This window comes from Nuphar pumila, chromosome 14 (genome assembly GCF_984573655.1).
Source record: "Nuphar pumila chromosome 14, dmNupPumi1.hap1.1, whole genome shotgun sequence".
Taxonomy (NCBI): domain Eukaryota; kingdom Viridiplantae; phylum Streptophyta; class Magnoliopsida; order Nymphaeales; family Nymphaeaceae; genus Nuphar; species Nuphar pumila.
This window is the reverse complement of record NC_143262.1, coordinates 77593497-77615251: the sequence shown is the minus strand read 5'-3', so window position 1 is coordinate 77615251 and position 21755 is coordinate 77593497. Positions and strand designations below refer to the sequence as shown.

General features: G+C 36.5%; 1 protein-coding gene across 4 annotated transcripts in view; it reads right to left on the bottom strand.

Annotated features, from left to right (window-relative positions):
* LOC149817031 (uncharacterized) overlaps positions 1–21755 on the bottom strand; it is a 166959-nt gene that overhangs the window by 67917 nt on the left and 77287 nt on the right. For all 4 annotated transcript variants that reach the window (XM_089986720.1, XM_089986718.1, XM_089986719.1 and 1 more), the window contains 5 exons: positions 15062–15253; positions 13734–13846; positions 13432–13519; positions 3552–3683; positions 2280–2411 (listed from right to left, as the gene is read on the bottom strand). In XM_089986720.1, coding sequence (XP_089842846.1) covers positions 2280–2411; positions 3552–3683; positions 13432–13519; positions 13734–13846; positions 15062–15253 — 657 coding nt within the window. The remainder of the gene's footprint in view (positions 1–2279; positions 2412–3551; positions 3684–13431; positions 13520–13733; positions 13847–15061; positions 15254–21755) is intronic.

Below are 21755 nucleotides of genomic sequence, written 5' to 3'. Positions count from 1 at the left end.
TGGTCCCATGAACCTGATATTGAGGTTATTTCTCCTGGACACGGTTTTAGGGAGAGTCCGCCACTTTACCCGGGAGTGGTGTGTTTTGACACAGCTGTTGTTTATGGTACCAAGGAAGCGGCACATGTGGGCGTGGGGTGTCCCTTGTGTCCCCGACATTAGATGTGGAGGTCTAATGTTCTGATGGATGGTGCGGTTTCCTGATATCGGTCGAGGGCTAAGTTGGAACCCAGTAATAAAAATACAAATTGTGTGTTAAGCTACCCTGAGAACCTACTTGACCTCGGGGTTTGTACCCATTTGGTGTATCTGCGGGCAACGGTAATTAAAAAGAGGAACTTAAATTGTATGCATTTAATAGGTCATGCATATGGAAAAAGGAAGACCTTAAGGAAAGATAATAAAGGAATCATGCATTGCTCATAAATCGTGCATATTCATGTTATGCATTAGAACATGCATATGTTATCTTTTCATTTAATTGTTATATGTATGATGGATACATGTTTAACTTCTAATGCATGTTAAATGCCCTGTTCTACTTGATTTGTAATTCATGATATTGATTGGTGTTCATTTATGCCTAATGAATGTACCGTGGGGTATGAATGCTTACTTGAATTATGTAATTGTCATAATTTCATTCCACTGAATTGTTGCATGAAATCATATATGTGGTTATGGGATATTTAAATGTTGCTATTGATGTTACTTGTCTATCAGCTTCTAATAAATTGTTAACTGTTGTAGTGTAGTCCTTTAGTTATTCTTGTATGGGTTGAAAATCACATTCGGCACTCACACCACATACTTGACACATGATATACCTGCAAGAAAAATCACAGTAATTCCTACTTAAACAGTTGTAGTCTAATTCCTATAAATTTTCAGGTGAAGAGTCGGATTTAGGAGCGGCTGCGGGATGAGGCTTCGATCAGGATTTTGGATTTAATGTTCCAAGGATAGTGTGAGAACTCTGATCTTAATTTTCATTGATATTGAAATGAAAAGAATGTTTTGGTCTTGCTCCACCTGTAATGTTCTGGAATGCTTAGCCCTATGGTATGACTGGTTTCCGCTGTATAAAAAAAAAATCCTAAAAAATTTGGGTTAAGATTTCGGGGCGTTACACTTAAGGTAATTCCACGCATCATTGGCGTGTTCCAATTTGGATAGGCTTGAACACTTCTTTATGTCAACACTTGATATAAGCCAAAACATGATTTTGGCATGTCCCATTCTCCATTCTTTTCACTTTTTTTCATACGTGGAAATAACTTTAACCTTTTCTACCTCCGAGAGAGGTATTTATTTTTTCTCCTTTGGTGAGAATTAGTTTAGGTTCCTCATCGGTTCCATCCACTAATCCTCATAATCTCTTTCCCCATATAAGGTGCTTCATGATTGAAGCCCATGTTACATAACTTGAATCATTGAGTTTTATGGGCTTAATGGTGACATTATCATTATCATCCATTTTACAAACTTGTGAACGGGAAGAAAAGGGAGAGAAAAAGAGATAAAACTTAAAATAAGTAAAGAAGAGGACTCTACCACAAAATAGTGAAAAATGAGTAGTCCTCCAAGCTTCCAAGTCTTCACACGACCACTCCTTCAAAGAGACTTCACTCTTTTGAAAGAAACTTGAATGGCAAGCTTCCCAATGCACAAAAAAACAAAACTTTTGATTGGCTTTGATACCATGTAAGAAAATGTAACCCACAACCAAAATATCTCTCAATAAATGCTCACAGAGAGATTACAAGAACCATAAGGGTTCATAAAGAGAGCTCAAGCACAAGAACCTCTAGGGTTTATACACGATACCCGAAAAAGGGTATACAAAATGAGTAGGAAAAATAAACTTCATTAATTTGGGAGAAAATCCCACACACTTGAATGCATTACAAGGGGATGATACCCCATATTTATAGAGGAAGAGGAAGGAGCCATCAAGGGAGTCGTTGGACTCCCAAATGGCTCTACTACTCTCTCAAAAAGTGCTTTTTGACTTTAGTCAAAAAGGAGATGGCTAAAAAAGGTCCAAAATCTGAAGTAAAACCTAATTTCTAATTAAATCCTAACTAAGGCTAACTAAAGCTAGTTAAGGGAAAAGAAAAGAAAAAAAATTACATATGAGATATGAGATAGAATTACATATGAGATTACATATTTTAACAGTTTGGCCTGCTGTCAGCCCTTCACACATACACTATAAAATGTAATATGATAAAAAAAAAGGTTCATAGACAAGAACAGGCATTTAAGTATGATAATACCGTTCCAGTTTCTTTTATCTTGTCAATCGATTTCCCAATGACACTTTCCTTCTTTTGTAATTGTATTGATGTCATGCTTGGAGTTTCTGTTACGAGATTGCCACTGGAATTTTCAGTGATAAAAAAATCATCCTGAAAGAAAAATATTTGAATGTCATTACAAGGTGCTAAAAGGTTTCCTCACTGGGACCCTCCACCATGAAGCAAACCAAATTAAGGTGAAAGCCCTGAGGTGGTGTGAAGCATAAACCTTCAAGGAAAAATATTAAGTTTTATTGTGGAACTGAATGATAATTTCAAAATAAAAGATGGACGGCAATGGAAACAAAATGAAAACACTAATAGGCAACGAATTGGTCAATGATGGCATACATCAGCTGTCAAATTAGCTAATGATATATGCAAACAAAAGTAAAAAAAGTACAATCTAAAGTCAACAAGAATTAGGATGCAAAAAAGTACATTCATAACCCACCGATTGAGTCGAGTTCAAGCAAGTTATATAAAGGAATCTGAAGTTTTAAGACTAAAAGGTGGCAATGAAAATGTCAACAGGTTTCAACTTTTTATTACCTTCTAGAATCACCACCAGCATCAAGAAAAAGGTTTCAACTTTTCATTACCTACTAGAATCACCACCAGTATCATAGATCTGTAATAACATTTTTAACATTTCTTGACTGTGACATCATTTGGATCTTACCATAATAATGATGAAATATTTCCATTTGAACCAATATTATCTTTAAACATAAAGCAATTTTTATGGAAATATACCAATAAAAAGTAATTTAAAAAATAAACCTAAAAGGCGGATCCAGAATGAAACTAAGAGAAACCAGAAGTATATAGCAGTTTGTGAAACATCAATAATAAAATCCCCTCTTCAATGTGTTTCACTGGCCATAAGGGTGGGTCAGCTTAAGGCATTCAAGTTGAAGGATGTTGCTAGTTCAATACCCGGGGTGTGCATCCCTTGCTGCAAGGTCGAATCTAATGGGAAACTATCCCCAATGGGCAGGGGAATACTCATGTGGAGTTGTACACTGCCAACACTGAAACACGGCCACAATCAGCAGGGCACCTCCGGGCCTGTAAAGGGACGTCTGAACCATAATGGTAGTTTCTCCTAGATAACCCAAAAAAAAACACTTCCTAACAGGCATCAGAGGAACAAGACATTAAATGTCCTATTTCACTAAACTAAAATCATAGTTACATGAAAACAGAAGAAAACCATTAATGAGAATACTACAAAAGAAGACCATGTACCTCCTCATTTTGGGCATCAATAGTGTTTCTTTGCACACGGTTTTCAAGTTGAACGAGTTCATTTCTCAAAAGTTCAAAACGATAAATCTCATTTGATTCTGCTTCAACATCTCGTAGTTGTGGTTCATCATCCTGGAAAAACAGAGAAAATGTTTATAGGCATCCATTCAGTCCTAAGAAATAATGCAAGTAAATAACAGTACACAAAATAACTCTACTCAAATAATGTGTTTATATCAATGTTGTGAAAAGTGTCAAGGCATAGCGAAGCACTCCACCAAAAACTGAGGCGAGGCATAAAGCGTAAGCCATAAATTTTTTTTTTTTTTGAAAACTTGCAAAATACTTTAAAAATATATAAAAATACAAATAAATAAAAAAATGCTTTATTGATAAAGCAACAACCAATAAGATAGAAAATCTCAAATAAATACCGAAAAAATTATTATACATAATTACTTTTTCCTAACACATAATTATACAAAAAATTATTGGTTTTTATTTTCTAAATGAGTTCCACAAGAAAAAACTACACAGGATATTCATTACCCTAACTATCTTCTCTACCATCAATGCTCGGTTTGGTTTTAGACTTACCAACCTAACATCCTATGGACTAGGGGTGCAAATGGATCTGATACCGTCAAATATCCAATCCAAGTCTGTCATATTATTTCCATATTTGAGCAGGTTTGACTCGTAAGTTTGAAAATGTTTTGAAAAATAAGATATCAGCACACAATTTTTTAAAGTTTTTAATTAATTAAAAACTATTTTTTTGCTATTTTAATGTTAAAAAATGTATTTTATTAAAATAAACCTTTAAAATAATAATAAATAATGTATTTTAATGTTTTGAAAATGCATTTTTTGTTATTTTTTTGTCATTTATGGCTCAAACATGCACCTCAAGGCACAAAGGGCCTCGCCTCATGGCGAGGCACGCTTTTTGTGCCTTGAGGCACGATTTTAACAACACTGGTTTATATGAAATTAGATTTGGAATCAGCTCAGTGAATTCACAACAGGAGTCATTGTTGAATCATAATTTCATATTTGCATTTTAAGTCACTATCATAACTGAGGGTTCTTGGGTGCAAATATCACAGGGGTTATCCCCGGCTTGCTGATAAAAAAAGAAGACCAAGTAACTTTCACAAACTTACCAACAATAGGTAAATTTTAATTTGAGGAGAATATGATTATCAATTATGGTAATTGGAAAATAAATAATTATATAGTCAATGCGCACCACAAGCAAATGAATGTTGCTTGTACTTCTTAAATATGTGACTAGAGAGCATTCATTAGCATACAATGAAATTTTAGCAACAAAATAACCTCAACAGGAAGAAACTTAAAATTCAAGTTCTTCCTAGAAATTAAATAAACAAATATATTGAAGATCAGCAGTTGCTCCTCATGACAAGTCATTCGATCTGAACCCAAAAGTACAGAATAGAAAACAACGAAGGCTTCTTGATATCAAGTACATGAAATTTTAAGTGTTCTGCTCAAAGAATGGTTTCTGAAATATGCATACTCCGGAGAATTTTAAGAAAACTTGAAACGAAGATTCAGGAAGCCAACAAAATGCACCCAAGAAGCAACTGGATCCTTCTGAATTGACTAACTGGGGGAGGTGAAGCATCTCTAATAATGCCATGTAGTGAAGGATCTGTCAATATGGAATTGATTTACCAGCCTACTCTAGTTTTCCATCAGAAGGGAAGAGTAAAACTGAACAAGCATAGAAAAAAAAAATTAAAAAATACAGAAAAAAACATACACACACAAAGTGATTTCACTCCAAGCTAAGGGATGATGTTAATAGAAGTATCTCAACTAAATCTGTACTACGCAAGGGCAATGCAGCATGTAAAAACAAGATGAGAAGCAGATTCAGCTTGTACATTACATAAATTGCATCTATTAGCCAGCTGAACACAAAATGTTGAAGGGTCTACTATGTTAGAGATTGTGTGTAAAAAGAAAAAATCCTTACCTTACTGTCCTCTGTCACCCCATAAAATTTGGGAAATTTTTATGGAAGTTTGATATCCTAAATCCTCTTTAGAATCAACATTTTTGGCAAAAATCACAAAATTTAGGGTTTTTATTTGAATTTCCATATTTAAAAATACAAAAAAAAAGAAGATTTTCGAGCTCCATTCTGTTTTTAGGGTTAGTTTAGGTGTCCATACCAAATTTGGCTTAATCCCAAGTTCATTTGCTTCATGTGTTAGTTTATCTTTAAATTCAGAAGCGAAAATCAGGCGAAAATCAGGTTACATTTGATATTTTATGATATTTTCGTCATTTTAGGGTTTTATTCATGTAAATTAGCATGTAGAATCATATTAGGGTTAATTTCAATGTCATTTTCATTTCACATTTTCCATTTTTGCAAAATTTATTTCAGAAAACCCTGTTTTCAAAGCCATAGTCTTGTTATCGGGGGTATTTTGGTCATTTTCACCTAAATTTCGAAATTTCAAGTTCTAATTCTCCAAAATTTCATGCATATGATCATATTCTATCATATTATGTTTGATTTATTTCATTTTATTTTCAAATTTCCAAAATTTATAAAATTTCTTTCAGAAAACCCTGATTTCAAGGTCATCAGGGGTATTTTGGTCATTTTAACCCCAATTTCGAATTTTCAAGTTTATTTTCGAAATGTATTCATTATTTATCATGTTTATATCAAAGGGGGAATGAATTTTGGTTTATATCTAAATAATATCCGATAATTTCTCATATTTTCGGATAAATTCAGAAAAAACTACATTTTGTGCTAACCTTGTTTTCTAGTTTTGCAGGAACATCCAAGAAGAAGACTTGGTTATTTTCTTTCTTTATTTTATTCAATTCAATGTAAAAATCAATGTAATATTTGGAATAAGAGTTACTTTTCTGCTTAGAATAGGATTGCGCTGGGGAAGTAGAGATTAGGCCTCTTAAAGGTTGGGAGAAATTATTCAGGATGACCGACAACGCATGCCCTTCCAATATCGAATCCTTCATTTGATTGCAAGTGGATCTCCATTTGTGAATGAAGTCTCTAGCCTTGTCATCCTCTTTCTGCTTCAGATTGTAGAGATGATTGAGGGTTGGTAGCACCTCGGTATTGAACAAAAATCTTTCAATGAACATATTCACTACTTTGTCAAATTCTTTCAGCTCAATCGGATTCACATGTTCTGAATACCACTTAGCTGCAGTTCCCTCTAGACTGAGAGGAAAAAGGAAAAGAGCCCGATTATCTCGCTTAAATTTGGCACATTCATCGAAGAATATAGCTAGATGTGCCTTGGGGTCACCAGAACCATCAAATTTGATAAACTTTCTGGGAAGATTCTCGATATTATCATCTCCGTCTAAACCATCATAGAAGTCTTCGTTGGTGAAGACTTTCTTGTCTTTGTCGTGGGCTTGCAGATCTCGAATTATCCTAACCATATCTCTGAACTGTGGTTGGTCAGAATCACTGATAGACTGATCTTTGAATTTATGGGCTGACCCCTGCCCCTGAGTAGACTTGCAGAGTATCTGCTGAGTTTTAAATTCTTCATCTGAATCCTTCACCGATTCTTCTTCATCGGTTGTGTCAGCATTCTGAATAGACTTCTTGGCTACCTTCGAGGCCTTCATGAATGCCCGACCTTTTGCTTTTTTCTTGACTTGGGTTTGCTCTGCACTGGCTTCAGCTTGTTCTGCCAGCATCTTGGTCATCATCTTTTTGAACATGGCATACATTTGAGGATCAACGTCATCCTCAACCTGCTGCCCTTAATTTCTGCCTGAACGCGGGGAATCCATTTCTTCTTCTGAAGCTGTTGAATATGCCATGCCTTCGACTGGTGTAGTTTTTTTCCCTGACCTTGTCTGAACCATTGAATATCACGAATGCTCTCTGCAGGGCAAAATTGATGGTTAGGCTTTTGAAAGAGATTTTGATTGGAAGAAAATATTTGCTGAGAATTTTGGGGTAGACAATTAAAAGAGTATCCCAATACTAGGGATTGAGTCGTCGCTGGGATTACGACAATTGCGTTGTCATTCCTTTGTAAAGAAAATAAACAACTGAAAATCATGCCTTGTTACCTAGGCGAGGTCGTCAAACCAAGAATTGAAGAATTTTCAAGATTTTTATTTATTGAAAGAAAAACATGATTGCATCAATAATAAACTTGGGAAAGAGGGGGCAGACAGACAATTTGCCACCACTCTTTATAACTAGCAGAGACACGAGGACCGGAAAAAAGTGGAAGAGTAACAAAAGAGTGCCAACCATATCTGGCAGAATGGTATATTCCGGACCACTGTGCTGATGTAAGGTCAAATTCTAGCACGACTCCTGATAGCAGTCGCATCTCTATGCGCTTCTGTCTTTGAGAAAACTGTCGAACACACCGCTCCAACTGATAATAAGCGCAGAAGAATGGACAAAGCAACTTGAATTTCTTGACATATGCATAGGTGTATCTGGGAGGCGATAATTCTCGATCAAAATAGTCCCACACCACTTATTCTTCCTACAGATGATCAATCAGGAATCGGTACCGCGCAACGGGAAGGAGCGCCTTGCCGTTATATCTGAATGAACTAGCTCTGGTCGGTACATGCTGAAGGAACCAAGACTAAAGTGCATAAGTACATCCCTTAACTAGAATGGACTCCCCAAGCGTGAAGGGAGTCAATCCTCTGTATAGAAAAGCAAGTGCGGCCATGGCTATCGAGAGACGGCTGGTCTGTCGACTTCCCCATCACCTCAGAAGCTGAACTATTCTGACATCCACATAATTTTGTTCGTCTGGAAAGAAAGCGAGTCCCACAGTGTATAGAACCATCGCATGCTGAATTCTCTCTCGAGCTGTTCTAGATAACGAGTTGACTTTTGCGAATGCCCATACTGTCGGTAGATCTCGATAAGGCTTACATATTCATTCCCATTTTGTTCAATCAGTAGCCAAGACTTGCGCCCTGTCATGCGAGCCACAACATTTTTAGGGTCCAGACCCTTGACATTGATCAAAAATTGTTGCTCTAACGGATCTCCAGGTTGACCGGGTGGCTTAGGCAGTCCCATGATCTCTGAAAACTCATCCATTAGCAGGGTCATCTCGCCCCACAGGAACCAGAACGTGCAATTGCGTGGATTCCACCGCTCTGCCAGTGCATGGATCAGATTGTCGTTGACTGTCAACTTTCCCACTACAGATGCCAGTTCCAACCCACATTCGCGCAAATGGTGCAAAAACATACGAGAGAAGTTCTTGAACCAATTATAGTACCATCGGGGAAAGATTGGTCCGGTGCTGAGACATCGATGCTCAAGAAGACTTTGTCGCACCTCGTATGAGATGTGACCCTCAAGAAAAACAGAGTCGAGCTGACTGGGTGCCATTGGACTGAAAGATAGGAAGATTTGAATTAGACTTTTGAAAAAGTACAAGAATTTTAAAAATTGAAGGCAGGATAAAATAAAAAGCTAGAAATTCGAAGTCCAGAGGAACGGAAGAATGGAAAATCACCTGGAGTTTTGAAGAAAAGGTGGATAATTTAGAAAAATCGTCCAGGGTTTTTGAGAAAAAGAAGAGATTTCATAAAAGATGGAAAATGAGGTATTTTAAAAAATTGTCCAGTATTTTGGAAAATTTGGGAAAAATATGAGAAAATAAGACAAAAATGAATATCATATATTCAATCACAAACAATTATGCATATACAACAATCCCTAAGAAGCTGACTCTAAATGCATTGATTTTGAAAGAGCTTTAGGATCCTAATCCCGACTCTAGGCTCAGATCAACTGTGTTCAATCATGCTATGTCAATATACTCGAGCTGAGGCTCGATGTACGTGGCATAAAATTCATCTCCGGTTCTAGGCTTGTGTTTTCTCAACATCCTTAAGCGCCTGCCGATATACGTTGGACTATGGCCCTTGGTATGTGGTAGGGGGGCGTTAGCCCAAATAAGTGGCCCAGTTATGAGGCTCTGTCCCGAACTATGGTCCTGGAAGAGAGCCCAACAACGTGAAGACCGGGTAGACATAGGTGGGGTGATTTTTGAAAACATGAGCACATGCAAGCAAACAGAGGGCTCTAAGTCCTAAAGAGATATAATTTTGAAATTTTTTGAAAAAGCAAACATTGTTTTCATACAAGTCCTAGATTGAGGAGTGTTGTATTTCAAATCTAATTCTATGTGAGCATGCATAATTCTCCTCAATATGGTCCTACCAAACCATGCCTAGTCTACATGCAATCCATGTCAGCTAGGTTCAAGTCTAGGCTCCTAGGTTCACATGATATCAGAAAATAAAAGTTGACAGTTCATAGAACATGATTAGAAAATTGAACTAACAACAAAAATGTGCCTTGTTACCTAGGCGAGGTCGTCAAACCACAATAGAGAGAGAAAATTTTCTTGGAATGATAAATTTTGAACTTTTATTGATCTTGACAAAGAGGTGGAGGACAAACAATTTGCCACCATTCATGATAGTCAGCAGACACTCTAGGACCAGGAAAGATTTTAAGAGAAACAAAGGAATCCCAGTCGTAGCAGGCGGAATGATATGCCCCAGACCATTGTGCGGAAGTGAGATCGAATTCTGCCATAGCTCCTGATAGTAGTCTGGCTTTAATGTATTGTTGCCTCTGGGAGAACTGCCGAACACTCCGCTCTGGTTGGTAGTAAGTGCAGAAGAATGGTCTCAGCAATTTGAACCGCTTGCCATAAGCATATGTATATCTTTTCAACAAATATTTCTTCCAAAAACCAATCCCTTCATAATCTAATCAGGTCTTTGCCCTGCAGAGAGCATCCACAGCATTTGATGGTTCGAACAAGATCAGGCAAAAGAACAACGGCATCTAAGTATTCGTCAGCTTCAGAAGAAGAGATGGGCTCCCCGCGATCCGACAGGAGTCAAGATCAGCAACAAGAGGATGAGGGCATAGACCCGCAAATGTATGCCATGTTTCGGAAGATAATGAACAGGATGATGAATGAGCAGCCCGGGACCAGTTCAGAAAAGAATCCATTTAGAGGGAAGTTTCATGGTCATAAGAATAAGAAGGCTTTCAAGAAGCAGGTTCAGCCAGAGGAAATTTTAGATGAATCAGACTCAACTGAAAACACCGATGAAGAATATGAGGTGCCTCCGGCATTTCAGAAACATGGCCGAGAACAAAAGAAGAGCCGCAAATCAAAGAGTCAGGTCACAGAAGCACCCCTGCAAGCACAATTCAAGGAAATGGCCAGAGTGGTTAAAGATTTGCAAGCCCACGACAAGGGCAAGAAAGTCTTCACTAGCGAGGACTTTTATGATGGCTTAGAAGGAGATGAAGATCTCAAAAACCTTCCTCGTAAATTCATCAAGTTCGATGGTTCTGGCGATCCAAAAGCTCATCTTGCCACATTCTTTGCTGAGTGCTCAAGGTTCAAGAGGGACAACATAGCACTATTTCTATGTTTTCCCCGCAGCTTGGAAGGAGTTGCAGACAAATGGTATGCTGAGCATATCAACCCCATCGAGCTCAAGGAGTTCGATAAAGTTGTGAACTTGTTTATTGAACGCTTCATGTTCAACACAGAGGCGCTCCCGACATTAAGCCATCTCTACAATCTAAGGCAGAATGAGAACGAAAAAGCACAGAACTTTATTCATAGATGGAGATCAGCCCGCAATAAAATGAGAGATCCTATATTAGAAAGGCATGCTCTATCATTGATCATCAACAATTTTTCGCAACCATTAAGAGGATTAATCTCCACTGCACCATCCAGAACCTTCATCGAGCTGACTGAACGAGCCGAATGGCTCGAGCTGAGTGTGAAAAATGGAGTCTACGAAGGCTTCACATTTCCCAAACACAACCCTCAATGTGAACAGAAGAAGAAATCTCACTTCACCTATTCTGCCAACAACAACAGCAGTCAAAATCAGTATAAAGGGCAGAAGAAAGATTATTGCTATGGTGCAGACAATTCAAACAATAAAGGTGATCAGAAAGGAAAGCCTGCTCCTCAATACAGCAAGCCTCCTCAGCAGGATCAAGGGCCGAAACCGTGTGAGAAGGCCAAACATGAAGGATAGAGCTATGATTGAAAATTTACTCCTCTCGATCAATCGCTCGAAGATGTGCTGGAGTATATGTTGTCGAAGAAAATGGTCAAGTTGCCTAGACTGTCCGATCCCCCTGTGCCTATGAGAAAATGGAAAGATTAATTTTGCAAGTTCCACAAGACAGTGGGACACAACACGGAGAACTGTTTCGTTCACAAGAACATCACGCAGGATCTTATTGACAAGAATCTGTTGATGGAAGGAGAAGAAGAAGAGAAAATGGACATTCTAAATCAACCCTTTCCTCCACACACCACAACAATGATATCTAAACAGCCATTTCTACCTCACGAACACATCAAACCGTGTTTCGTACAAGATCTCTGAGTTCAGCATCAAGTGTCAGTGCTACGACAAGCAGCTCCAACTTCTAAGAAGATGGACATAATCTCAGCATTTGGCAGGATGAAAGTGTCTGAAGAGCCCACAAAGTCATCCCCCAAGTTAAAAGGAATTCCTGATTTCCTTAATCAATTCATCAAGCCCAGGCCGGAAAATAAAAGTCAAAAGCCTTTGACTGCTCTGTCCAATATTTCAATTTTGGACTTAGCCAAGAGTTCTTGCAAGCATCAGCAAGTACTGGATGATTTGCTCAGAAAGATTAAAGTCAAACCCAGTACCACACCTGAAGACATGGCACAAATAGTGAATTCAGCCATGACCAATGCGCCGATCACCTTCTCAGATAAGGACCTTCCAAAGCCTCACTCCTTTCATAATAATGCCTTGTACATTGTCGTTCGAGTAAGAGGAATGACAGTACCTCATGTGCTAGTTGATAGAGGCAGCAACCTCAATATATGTCTTGAAATGACCGCAAAGGCATTAGGCATCAAGGAAGAAGAATATATTTCAGATCCTATCACCATCTACGGATTTGACAACCACGGTGAAACGGCTAAAGGCAAGATATTCCTGGAGGTGTTCATCAATTATTCAGTGCACTCAGTGCTTTTTCATGTGGTCAATGTACCACCCACCTATAACCTGTTGCTCGAAAGAACGTGGATTCATAATGCTAATGCAGTGCCTTCCACCCTCCATCAATGTGCAAAATGGTCCAAAGGTGGAATGATTACAATTGTACTGGGAGAAGACCCAGAAGAAAGGCTCCCGCAGGCCATGATCCCTCGGCCATCATTTACTGCAGACATCCCTAGCATTAGGGAAAGTGAAGAAATAAGTCTCAGAAAAAATCGAGAAATACTCCAGACATTCTCAGAATTAGCTTTGCACACTGTAGCCATGACCCGATGGAGAGGTCCCAAATTCTTTAAGATTGGAGGTCAGATCAACTACAGCGCCATCAAAGATCACCCGTTGTTCCCGCAATTTATGAAAGCAAGAAAGGGATTTGATTTACTTCTGAAACATGGTTATCAACCCTTCAAAGGACTGGGCAAAAATGAAGATGGTCGTGTCGAGCCAATGATCCAAAAGCATCGTCACCACATAGCAAGACTAGGGTTTTCCGGCGGAAGCTCTTCTTCTTTTGTATTTTTTATTTTTGTCTAGTTCAATTTGAACTAGACCTTAAACTAGTCAAGATCCAACTAGATCTTGACTAGTTGATGTAGCCGTTGGAGCTAGTCCAACGGCTACAATTAGAGCTTAAAGGATATATCTTCACTGTAACAATCATACTTAAAGGATCATACAATATGATAAACCACTAATTTTACCAATTCTAAAATCATTAAAAGAGATTGTAATTTAACACACTGAGGAAAAGGCTTACAGTCTGCTTTGCTGCTGATAATTTGGATTCCATTTTCTTTGATTGCGGCACCAAAAAACTCCACAAATGGTGGGAATCACGAAAATCCCTGAAATTTAAATGATCCACCAAAGATGGTAGAAGTGAACAAAATATCAGAATACTTATTATAAGCATCAGTGATTTCTCTTGCACTTTCATTTCATGGTGATTGCGAAAGGGAAAACATATTTAAAAAAAAGGTCTGCTTTCTCATGAAACTTTTCTATAGTAAAATATGTTAATAAGAATTATATGAAATGCCCGTACAGTAACAGTTGTACCTCTTTGTAATTTTGTCTCTTTCATTACCAAGTATCACATTATCTTTTCCAGTTTTTCTATTAGCATGGCGGCGTTCTTGTCCAGCAGGAGTTTGTATAGCATTCCTTTCTCCCTAGTTAACCATCATTAAAGAACAATCAGATCAATGCCCTTAATGTACCTAGCCAGTGAACGCCAAGACACCTGATAGTTTGAAAACAACTAGAAATATACAAGGAACACAAAAGCCATACATGAATGTGTTACTAAAGAAGTGCCAAAACCTGATTTACTGACAAGAAATCGAGAAAGAACTTCTACAAGAACAGAATAAATATACCTTGACCAACATTAAGATAAAAACAACATTTGCTAATAAATAGTGAGACGCTAAAGATAAACAAGGAGATAGAGGGATCATCAGCAGTACACCAATATCTAGGGGACACCGAGAAAAAAACAAAATGTTATGATTCTTGATTTTTTTACTCAGAGAAATTCTTCATCATAGAATTCTTGCAGCATCTAGAAGTAATCTAATTATGTAACCCATAACTGAATGAATCTTTCTGACAATTCACTTCTATATGATACTACTATATAAACTAAACCCACTAATCTGAATTATATAAGCAGATGGATGATTTTTTTTGGAAAAATGGATAAAGCACACGCATACATGCATACACATGCATGTGCATGTGATCATGCATATGCACACATCACAAAGTGTGTAGGAAAGACTGTCACCGCCGATATTTTGAAAATATCACAACATTATCGGTATTTCAAGGTCAGCCAATATTTTCCCAAGATATTCCCGATATTTTCAAAATATCACCAGAATAAAAAATATCGAGATATTATCGTGATATATTCTCGAGATATTCAAAAATATATTTTTTATATATTTTAAGTATATTGTTTTGTTTCTTTTATATTTTAAAAGATTTTCTAGTTGTTTCTTTATATTTTTGTAAGAAAAACACTACAAAACCTACTATTCTTTTCTTTTTTATTATTCACTATGTTTTTTTATTTTTAAATCTTCAAATATTTTCCTGAAAAAAAAACACTTTTTGAAAATATCTCCGATAAAAACCTTTGCCGAAAAATTACCTTGAACAATATAGGTGACTATGGTAGGAACATACAGACACACACACACGTACTGTCAAAATAATCAAGTTTTAGAATATGATCGGCATTTGTTTAACAGGAATAAGCATGACATGTAAGAAAAAAATCCAACAGTCAAATTTAGAGGTTGGTTCATAATTTTTCACATTACAATGAATTAACTTGATGCCATTATGAAAAGCACATGAATTTTAAATTTAAAAAGAACCTGCTGAAGTGATGCTGCCTTAGCTCTAAATGATGCTTCAAGAAAATCAGCCTCTTTTTTAAGTTTTCTTATCCTTTCCAGATCAGAGCAAGCAGCTTCAAGATGTTCCTTCCCTGTCTTGGTGTTACAAACATGAAGCTCTTGAAGCAACTTTTCTAACCGCTTTAGAGCTTCCTCAACACTTTGCAGTGCCTGCAATATTGTGTATATTAAAGAATTATATAATGATCAAGCGTGCAAGATTTGTTCCATTGGTTAAAAGTGTCTCAAAAGAAAACCAAAATCTTTATTAATTACTCAAGCTTTTGGTTCATTGCATGGAAAATGTTCGCATTGATCAAATAAACACTTTTGTAACAAGTACAGTAAATGAATTACAATGGTAATGTCAATGAAATATCACAGCTAGGATATTTGTCACATAAAGCACTAGTTTAACAGGGAAAATAACTATAATTCCAAAGTACAAGTCAAACCAAAACCAGATGGACAGATTCCCGTCAATAATGAAAAGCCAATCAATTACTAGAAAGACTAGGGTTAGAGGTGGACCATTAAGATATTGTAATGTTCAGAAAAAAATATTCAAGATTATTTATTTTAGAGAAAATTACATATTAAAAAAATAACACTTTTTAATAATGACTACATCCTTTTCCACTAATTTATACGAGATGACCTCAAGATATTTTGGAAGCAAACAAAAGATGCTGCCATGTTGAAAACTTTCGTCCAAAAAAATTCTGTATACTTCCAGCAAATAATGAAAACAACCCATCTTCACTAAATCCAAAAAAAAACATCTTTACTAAGAATTGGTGTTTCTTCTACATTTCTGCCCTGAAATTGTTCACTTCTATTTTCCTTTAGCCAATTTTTTACTCAGAGTCGTACTCTCTCAATCATCACGAAATAAAAAGGTACAATTGTTGACATATTTCCATACATTCCATGAAATACTTGAAAACAGCAAACACATTAGATTTATAAATAATGAAAGACGACTATATAAAATAGAAAAAATAACCAAGGAATATAACACAGCTAATAAAACAAGAAAAGCTCCGAAACATCTAACATAAAACAGGAAAGTATTGAAGTTATTAAAGACACGTCTGACAGGAGAAAACTACCCATACTCACCACATGATAGGGCATCCTCTATTCATATCTACTTATAATCAGGGCATTAGCTTCCGATGACAATAATGCACCTAAAAATTATAATGCATTTACAACATTATACAAGTGTATGTACAAATCCAACAAAACCCTTAATAAGTAGCTTCTAATTTGAAGGACAAATCCACCCATGGGCATCTTCTAACTTGAATGACAAATATACCCTTGATGACATTGCTCTTGAACATCATTTTCTATTGGCCTCATTCCAGCTGTAGATGGGTTCTTCCCATGGATAATTTATTGAGGAACCAGTACCTCACCTGGGTAAGTCCTTTCATGAGTATGTCAGTTTTTAGAACCAATTAATCTCACTTCTACATCCTCAAGTGTATGTACAAATCCAACAAAACCCTTAATAAGTAGCTTCTAACTTGAAGGACAAATATACCCTTTATGGAATTGCACTTAAACATCACTTTCTATTGGCCTCGCTCCAGCTGTAGTTGGGTTCTTCCCAAGGTTGCCAAACTAGGAAGTGGAAACGGGAAACGATACCGAAAGCGGAAGCGAGAACCGGTGCATTTTAAAATGTATAGGAAGCTGGAAGCAAGAATTAAAAAAAAAACAATATAAGAATTGAATGGGAATCAAAATACAATGCAAATAAAAACTAAGATAAAAGTGCTTATTCTTAAATTTCATGATTTTTAGAGTAAGAATTAAATTTTTAACACAATTTAAAAATGATGATTGCCAATTTAAAGAAAGCACATGGAAGTGAGTGAGAAGCGTGAGAGGAAACACATAAAAAACATGAAAAGTAGAGTGAGAAAATACATAAGAAGAATAGATGAAGCGTGTAGAAAGAATATGAGAAGCGTGGGAGAATCGAGATTCCCATCAAGTTTCGAAAGCGAGAAGTATCGTGCGTCCGAAGCGAGTTTCCGGGAAGCGGGCTTTCCACCTATCTAAAAAGCTTCTGGTAACTCCAGTTCTTCCCATGGATAATTTATTCTTGAGGAACCAGTACCTCACTTGGGTAAGTCCCTTCATGAGTACTCAGTTTTTAGAATCAATTAATCTCACTTCTACATCCTCATCCTCTACCTTTTCCCTTATGAAACGTTGATCTATTTGAACATTCTTAGTTTTCTTGTGATGTATGGGATCAAGCGAGATCTTGATTGCACCTTAATTGTTGCAAATAGTTAATAAAGCATCCTATACTCTTGTTCATGGAACTGAATAACTGTCTTATCCATGTGATCTCAGCTATTAAAGATGAGACAAATATTTAGTCTGCTTCACTACTAAATGCAGCAGCAACTCTACTTGCTACTCAATGATATGATATTCCATCATAATAATATGCAGTTACCTGATATAGTTTTCTCAAGTCTGCGTGTCGAAACCATTCCGCATCAAAGAAACCTACAATCAAAGGATGTTTTGTTTCTTTACGATTTTTGTCCACCATTTACAATTCCTTTGATATAGCAGAAAATATATTACATTACCTCCACATGTCCAGTACAAAGATCATGAATGAATCATCACACATGTCCAGTACAAGGACACATGCACGCACACACACACTGATTAATATTTGGTGTTATTCAAGGCACAGAACTATTGAGTATAAATCACCATCATTTCATATTTTTTAGATTTTTTTGTAGATTGGACCTTACGAACTACAAGATTTGTTTAGCAGAAAATGAGTTTCGAATAATGTGATCTTGACATGTAAGAAGGTTTTTAAAGGGCTTCAAAAATCAACAGTCCACAATGCACTAAAATTTCATGACTCAAAAAATCATATTTTTAGATAGAAATAACATAATCTAAGATTTGATCCTTAGCAAACAAATCATGTTGAACACATCCATGTAATCAGGTTGAGTCGATAAAGCTTGAACCTATGATTTCCAGCTCAATTGTCTTGTGCCTTCAATAGCACCAAATGCTAACCATATATATATACATACATATATATATATATGGAAAAGTGGTAGCTGCCTACCACCAGCCTACCCGGAGCAGTGCTTTCAAGTAGTTTTTCACAAATCTGACTATGCATATGTGTTTGGCATGGTCAATTTGCAAGGAAACGACACTTGGATCCCGTTTTTTTATTCAAAAACAAGATTTTGTAAGCCCTGACTATTTATAAAAATCTTAGACCATTGATTTTTAAACCTTATAAAAAACATCCTGTGTGTTGAAATCAGACGATCCATGAGTTCATTCCTATAAAATCAAGCATGTATAACACATCTGTACAGTCAGATTTAAGGAAAACATGAAAAAAAAACTTCAAAAGCCTGCTGGCGGTAGGCTAAAAACGTGGAAGGCAGCTACCACATTATATATATATATATATATATATATATATATATATATATATATATATATATATATATATATATATATATATATATATATATATATATATATATATATGTGATTGTGCTCTTACAATACTTATATAACTCTTTAGATCTATGCATGGATCTCCACCTTAGCTTTTAATATTTGATTTACTGGAAAAATGTGTTTAATGCTTTGCAATGTTTCATGATGATCTGCTTGCAAAGTGATATACATCAATTGCAATTTGTTGAAGTATTCTGCTCCTTTCTTACCACATATATCAGCTTACATTGGTAAAACAGTAAACAGCATGAAATCAACGTGTTCATAAACATGTTTTTTGCTCAACCCATTGAGTTTCAAACAAATCATAAGAGTCAAGGTACTCCATGTGCAGAATATAGTGGATACTTTTTCGTGTTGTGTACCTTGAACGCAATGACATATCTGTAATGAAGTGCCAAATGAGTGAGGCGATATCTCCAAGAGCAAGCACGAAAGCACGCACATACACAAGAAGCCACAAATGGGCAAGATTGCAACAAACCACAAAAGTGGTAAAACACACAAAATAAGGTGAAAAAATATATTCCACTCACATAAGGCTTCACAAGAAGCTTGAAGAATACATGGGGCCAAGCCCCTTATTTATACACACTAAGGAACCCAAGGAGGGGCTCCCATAGAGTCATTGAAGCCCCTCCAACCATCATATTTATGACCGTTGGAGGGGTCCAACGACTCTATGTGGACCCCTCTCAACCAATAAAGAAAGAAAGAAAAAATGAGAAAAGAAAAAGGAAAAAGAAGAAAAGGGAAAAAGGGCATATCCTTTAGGATATGGGTGTACAATGTGAAAAGACTAATTTGCCCTTACTGGGTATTACAAAAGAAATATATAGATTTACATATGTAGATAGACACATAGACATATATATGTAATATATATATATATATGTGTGTGTGTATGTGTCATAATCTATATATATATATATATGTATAACATATTTTAACACCCTCCCTCAAACACATGGTGAGATCACCGAGAGTTTACTAAGGAGAAAGTAGAAACGAGGCGATGGCAAAGCTTTGGTGAAGAAGTCCGCCAACTGATACTCGTTAGAAACATAAGGCAGCTGAATGGTGGCCCGTAAGAACTCATCACGAACATAATGACAGTCCATCTCAATGCGCTTTGTTCGTTCATGAAAGGTGTGATTGTTGGAAATGTAGATAGAACTCTTGTTGTCGCAACACAGCTTCGAAAAAGTTGAGAATGAGACGCCCATATCCTTAAGCAAGCTTCTTAACCATACAATCTCAGTGGTGGTAGTGGTCATCGCACGATACTCTGCTTCGGTAGAACAGAGAAAAACTTTATGTTGCTTCTTACACCTCTATGAAATAAATGACTCTCCAAGAAACACACAATAACCTGTGGTGGAAATACGATCATTGGAGCTACCCCCAATCAGAGTCACTACAAGCAAGTAAAGCAAGAGGTGAAGAAGAGGGTAACAATAATCCTTTAGTTATGGTGTTTTTCAAATATCTGATAATTCTCATGACTACGACCATGTGAATGGTAGAAGGAGCAGTCTGAAATTGGCTTGCACTATGAACCGCATGAGAAATATCAGGCCCGGTGATAGATAAATATGTTAGTGACCCAATCAACTGACGATAAGGTGTGGGATCTGCTAAAGGAGTGTCATCACTGGCTCTCATCTTAGAGTTGATCACTTATGACGTCTCCACCTTCTTATCATCTGTCAGCCCAGACCGGGCAATAATGTCGGAGGTCAGCTTCATCTGAGAGAGAACATACCCCTTGGGGGAGTATGCAACTTTAATTCCTCAAAAATACCTTAGATAACCAAGGTCAGACATATCAAAATTTTCTTTAAGAATATTTTTAATAAGGTCAATACCCTTTTTATCATTACCTGTGATAATCATGTCATCAACATATAACAACAAAATTGTAATGTACTCATTAGAAGTTTTAACAAACAAAGCAGTATTAGTATAACATGACGAAAAACCATTATCGAGAACTACTTTGCTAAAAAGATCATACCAAGCTTTTGGGTCTTGTTTAAGACCATACAAAGCTTTATTTAACTTTAGAATATTTTTTTTACCAATTTCAAGACCTGGCGGAGGATCCATAAGAACTTCTTCACATAGAGTTCTATTTAAAAACACATTTTTAACATCAACTTGATATATCGATCATTGCTTAATGGAGGCTAAGGCAATTAATGTTCGCACACTAGTCATTCTAGCTACTGGAGCAAAGGTTTATTCATAATCAATCCCATATTCTTGGGCGTAGTCTTTTGCAATCAAGCGAGCTTTGTATCTTTCTAGAGATCAATCACATTTGGTTTTGACTTTATATATCCATCTACACCCAATTGCCTTTTTTCTAATGGTTGACGAATAATGCTCCAAGTTTGGGCTTTGTTAAGAGCCTCTAGTTCAATTTTCATAGCTTCAATCCAATGTGAACGATCTTTAGCTTCTTTAAATGAAGTAGGCTTATGATACGAATGTATTAACATGAGACAAGCCCTATAATTAGGTGAAAAAAATTCATAAGACACAAATTTTTATGGTGGCCTACTATTACGAGAAGATCTCCTAGGTGGATCAATAGGTTCTTCTAAAGAGAAGTCATGAGAATATCTCTCAAGAGCAAGTTGATGTTCATTTCCTAATCGTCGGGTATATACATTTATATCATTAAGGTTCTCATTTTGAGAAACATTACCATGTTGTGGTATATCATTATGATGTGAAATGCCATCACAAGTATCATCGCAAATAATTGCATCAGGGGACTCAATTGTAGGAGCTAGGTCAAATAGGAAGGAATAGTCAATGTCTTCTCTACATGTGTGAATATCAAAGCCATTTTGTTCTTCAAGAAAGGTTACATTTCTTGACACATAGAGTTTATTGTTTCGAATATCATAACATCTATAGCCTTTTTTATTTTCACCATAGCCAATGAACTTACATTCAAGAGCTTTGGGTGATAATTTATCTTGTCCTTGAACAAACACAAGGCATTTACATCGAAATATCCTTAGTCTATTAAAATCTGGAGTAATTTTAAATAATTTTTCAAGAGGTGACACATTTTTTAAAGAAGAACAGGGCATACAATTGATAAGATATGTTGCGATAA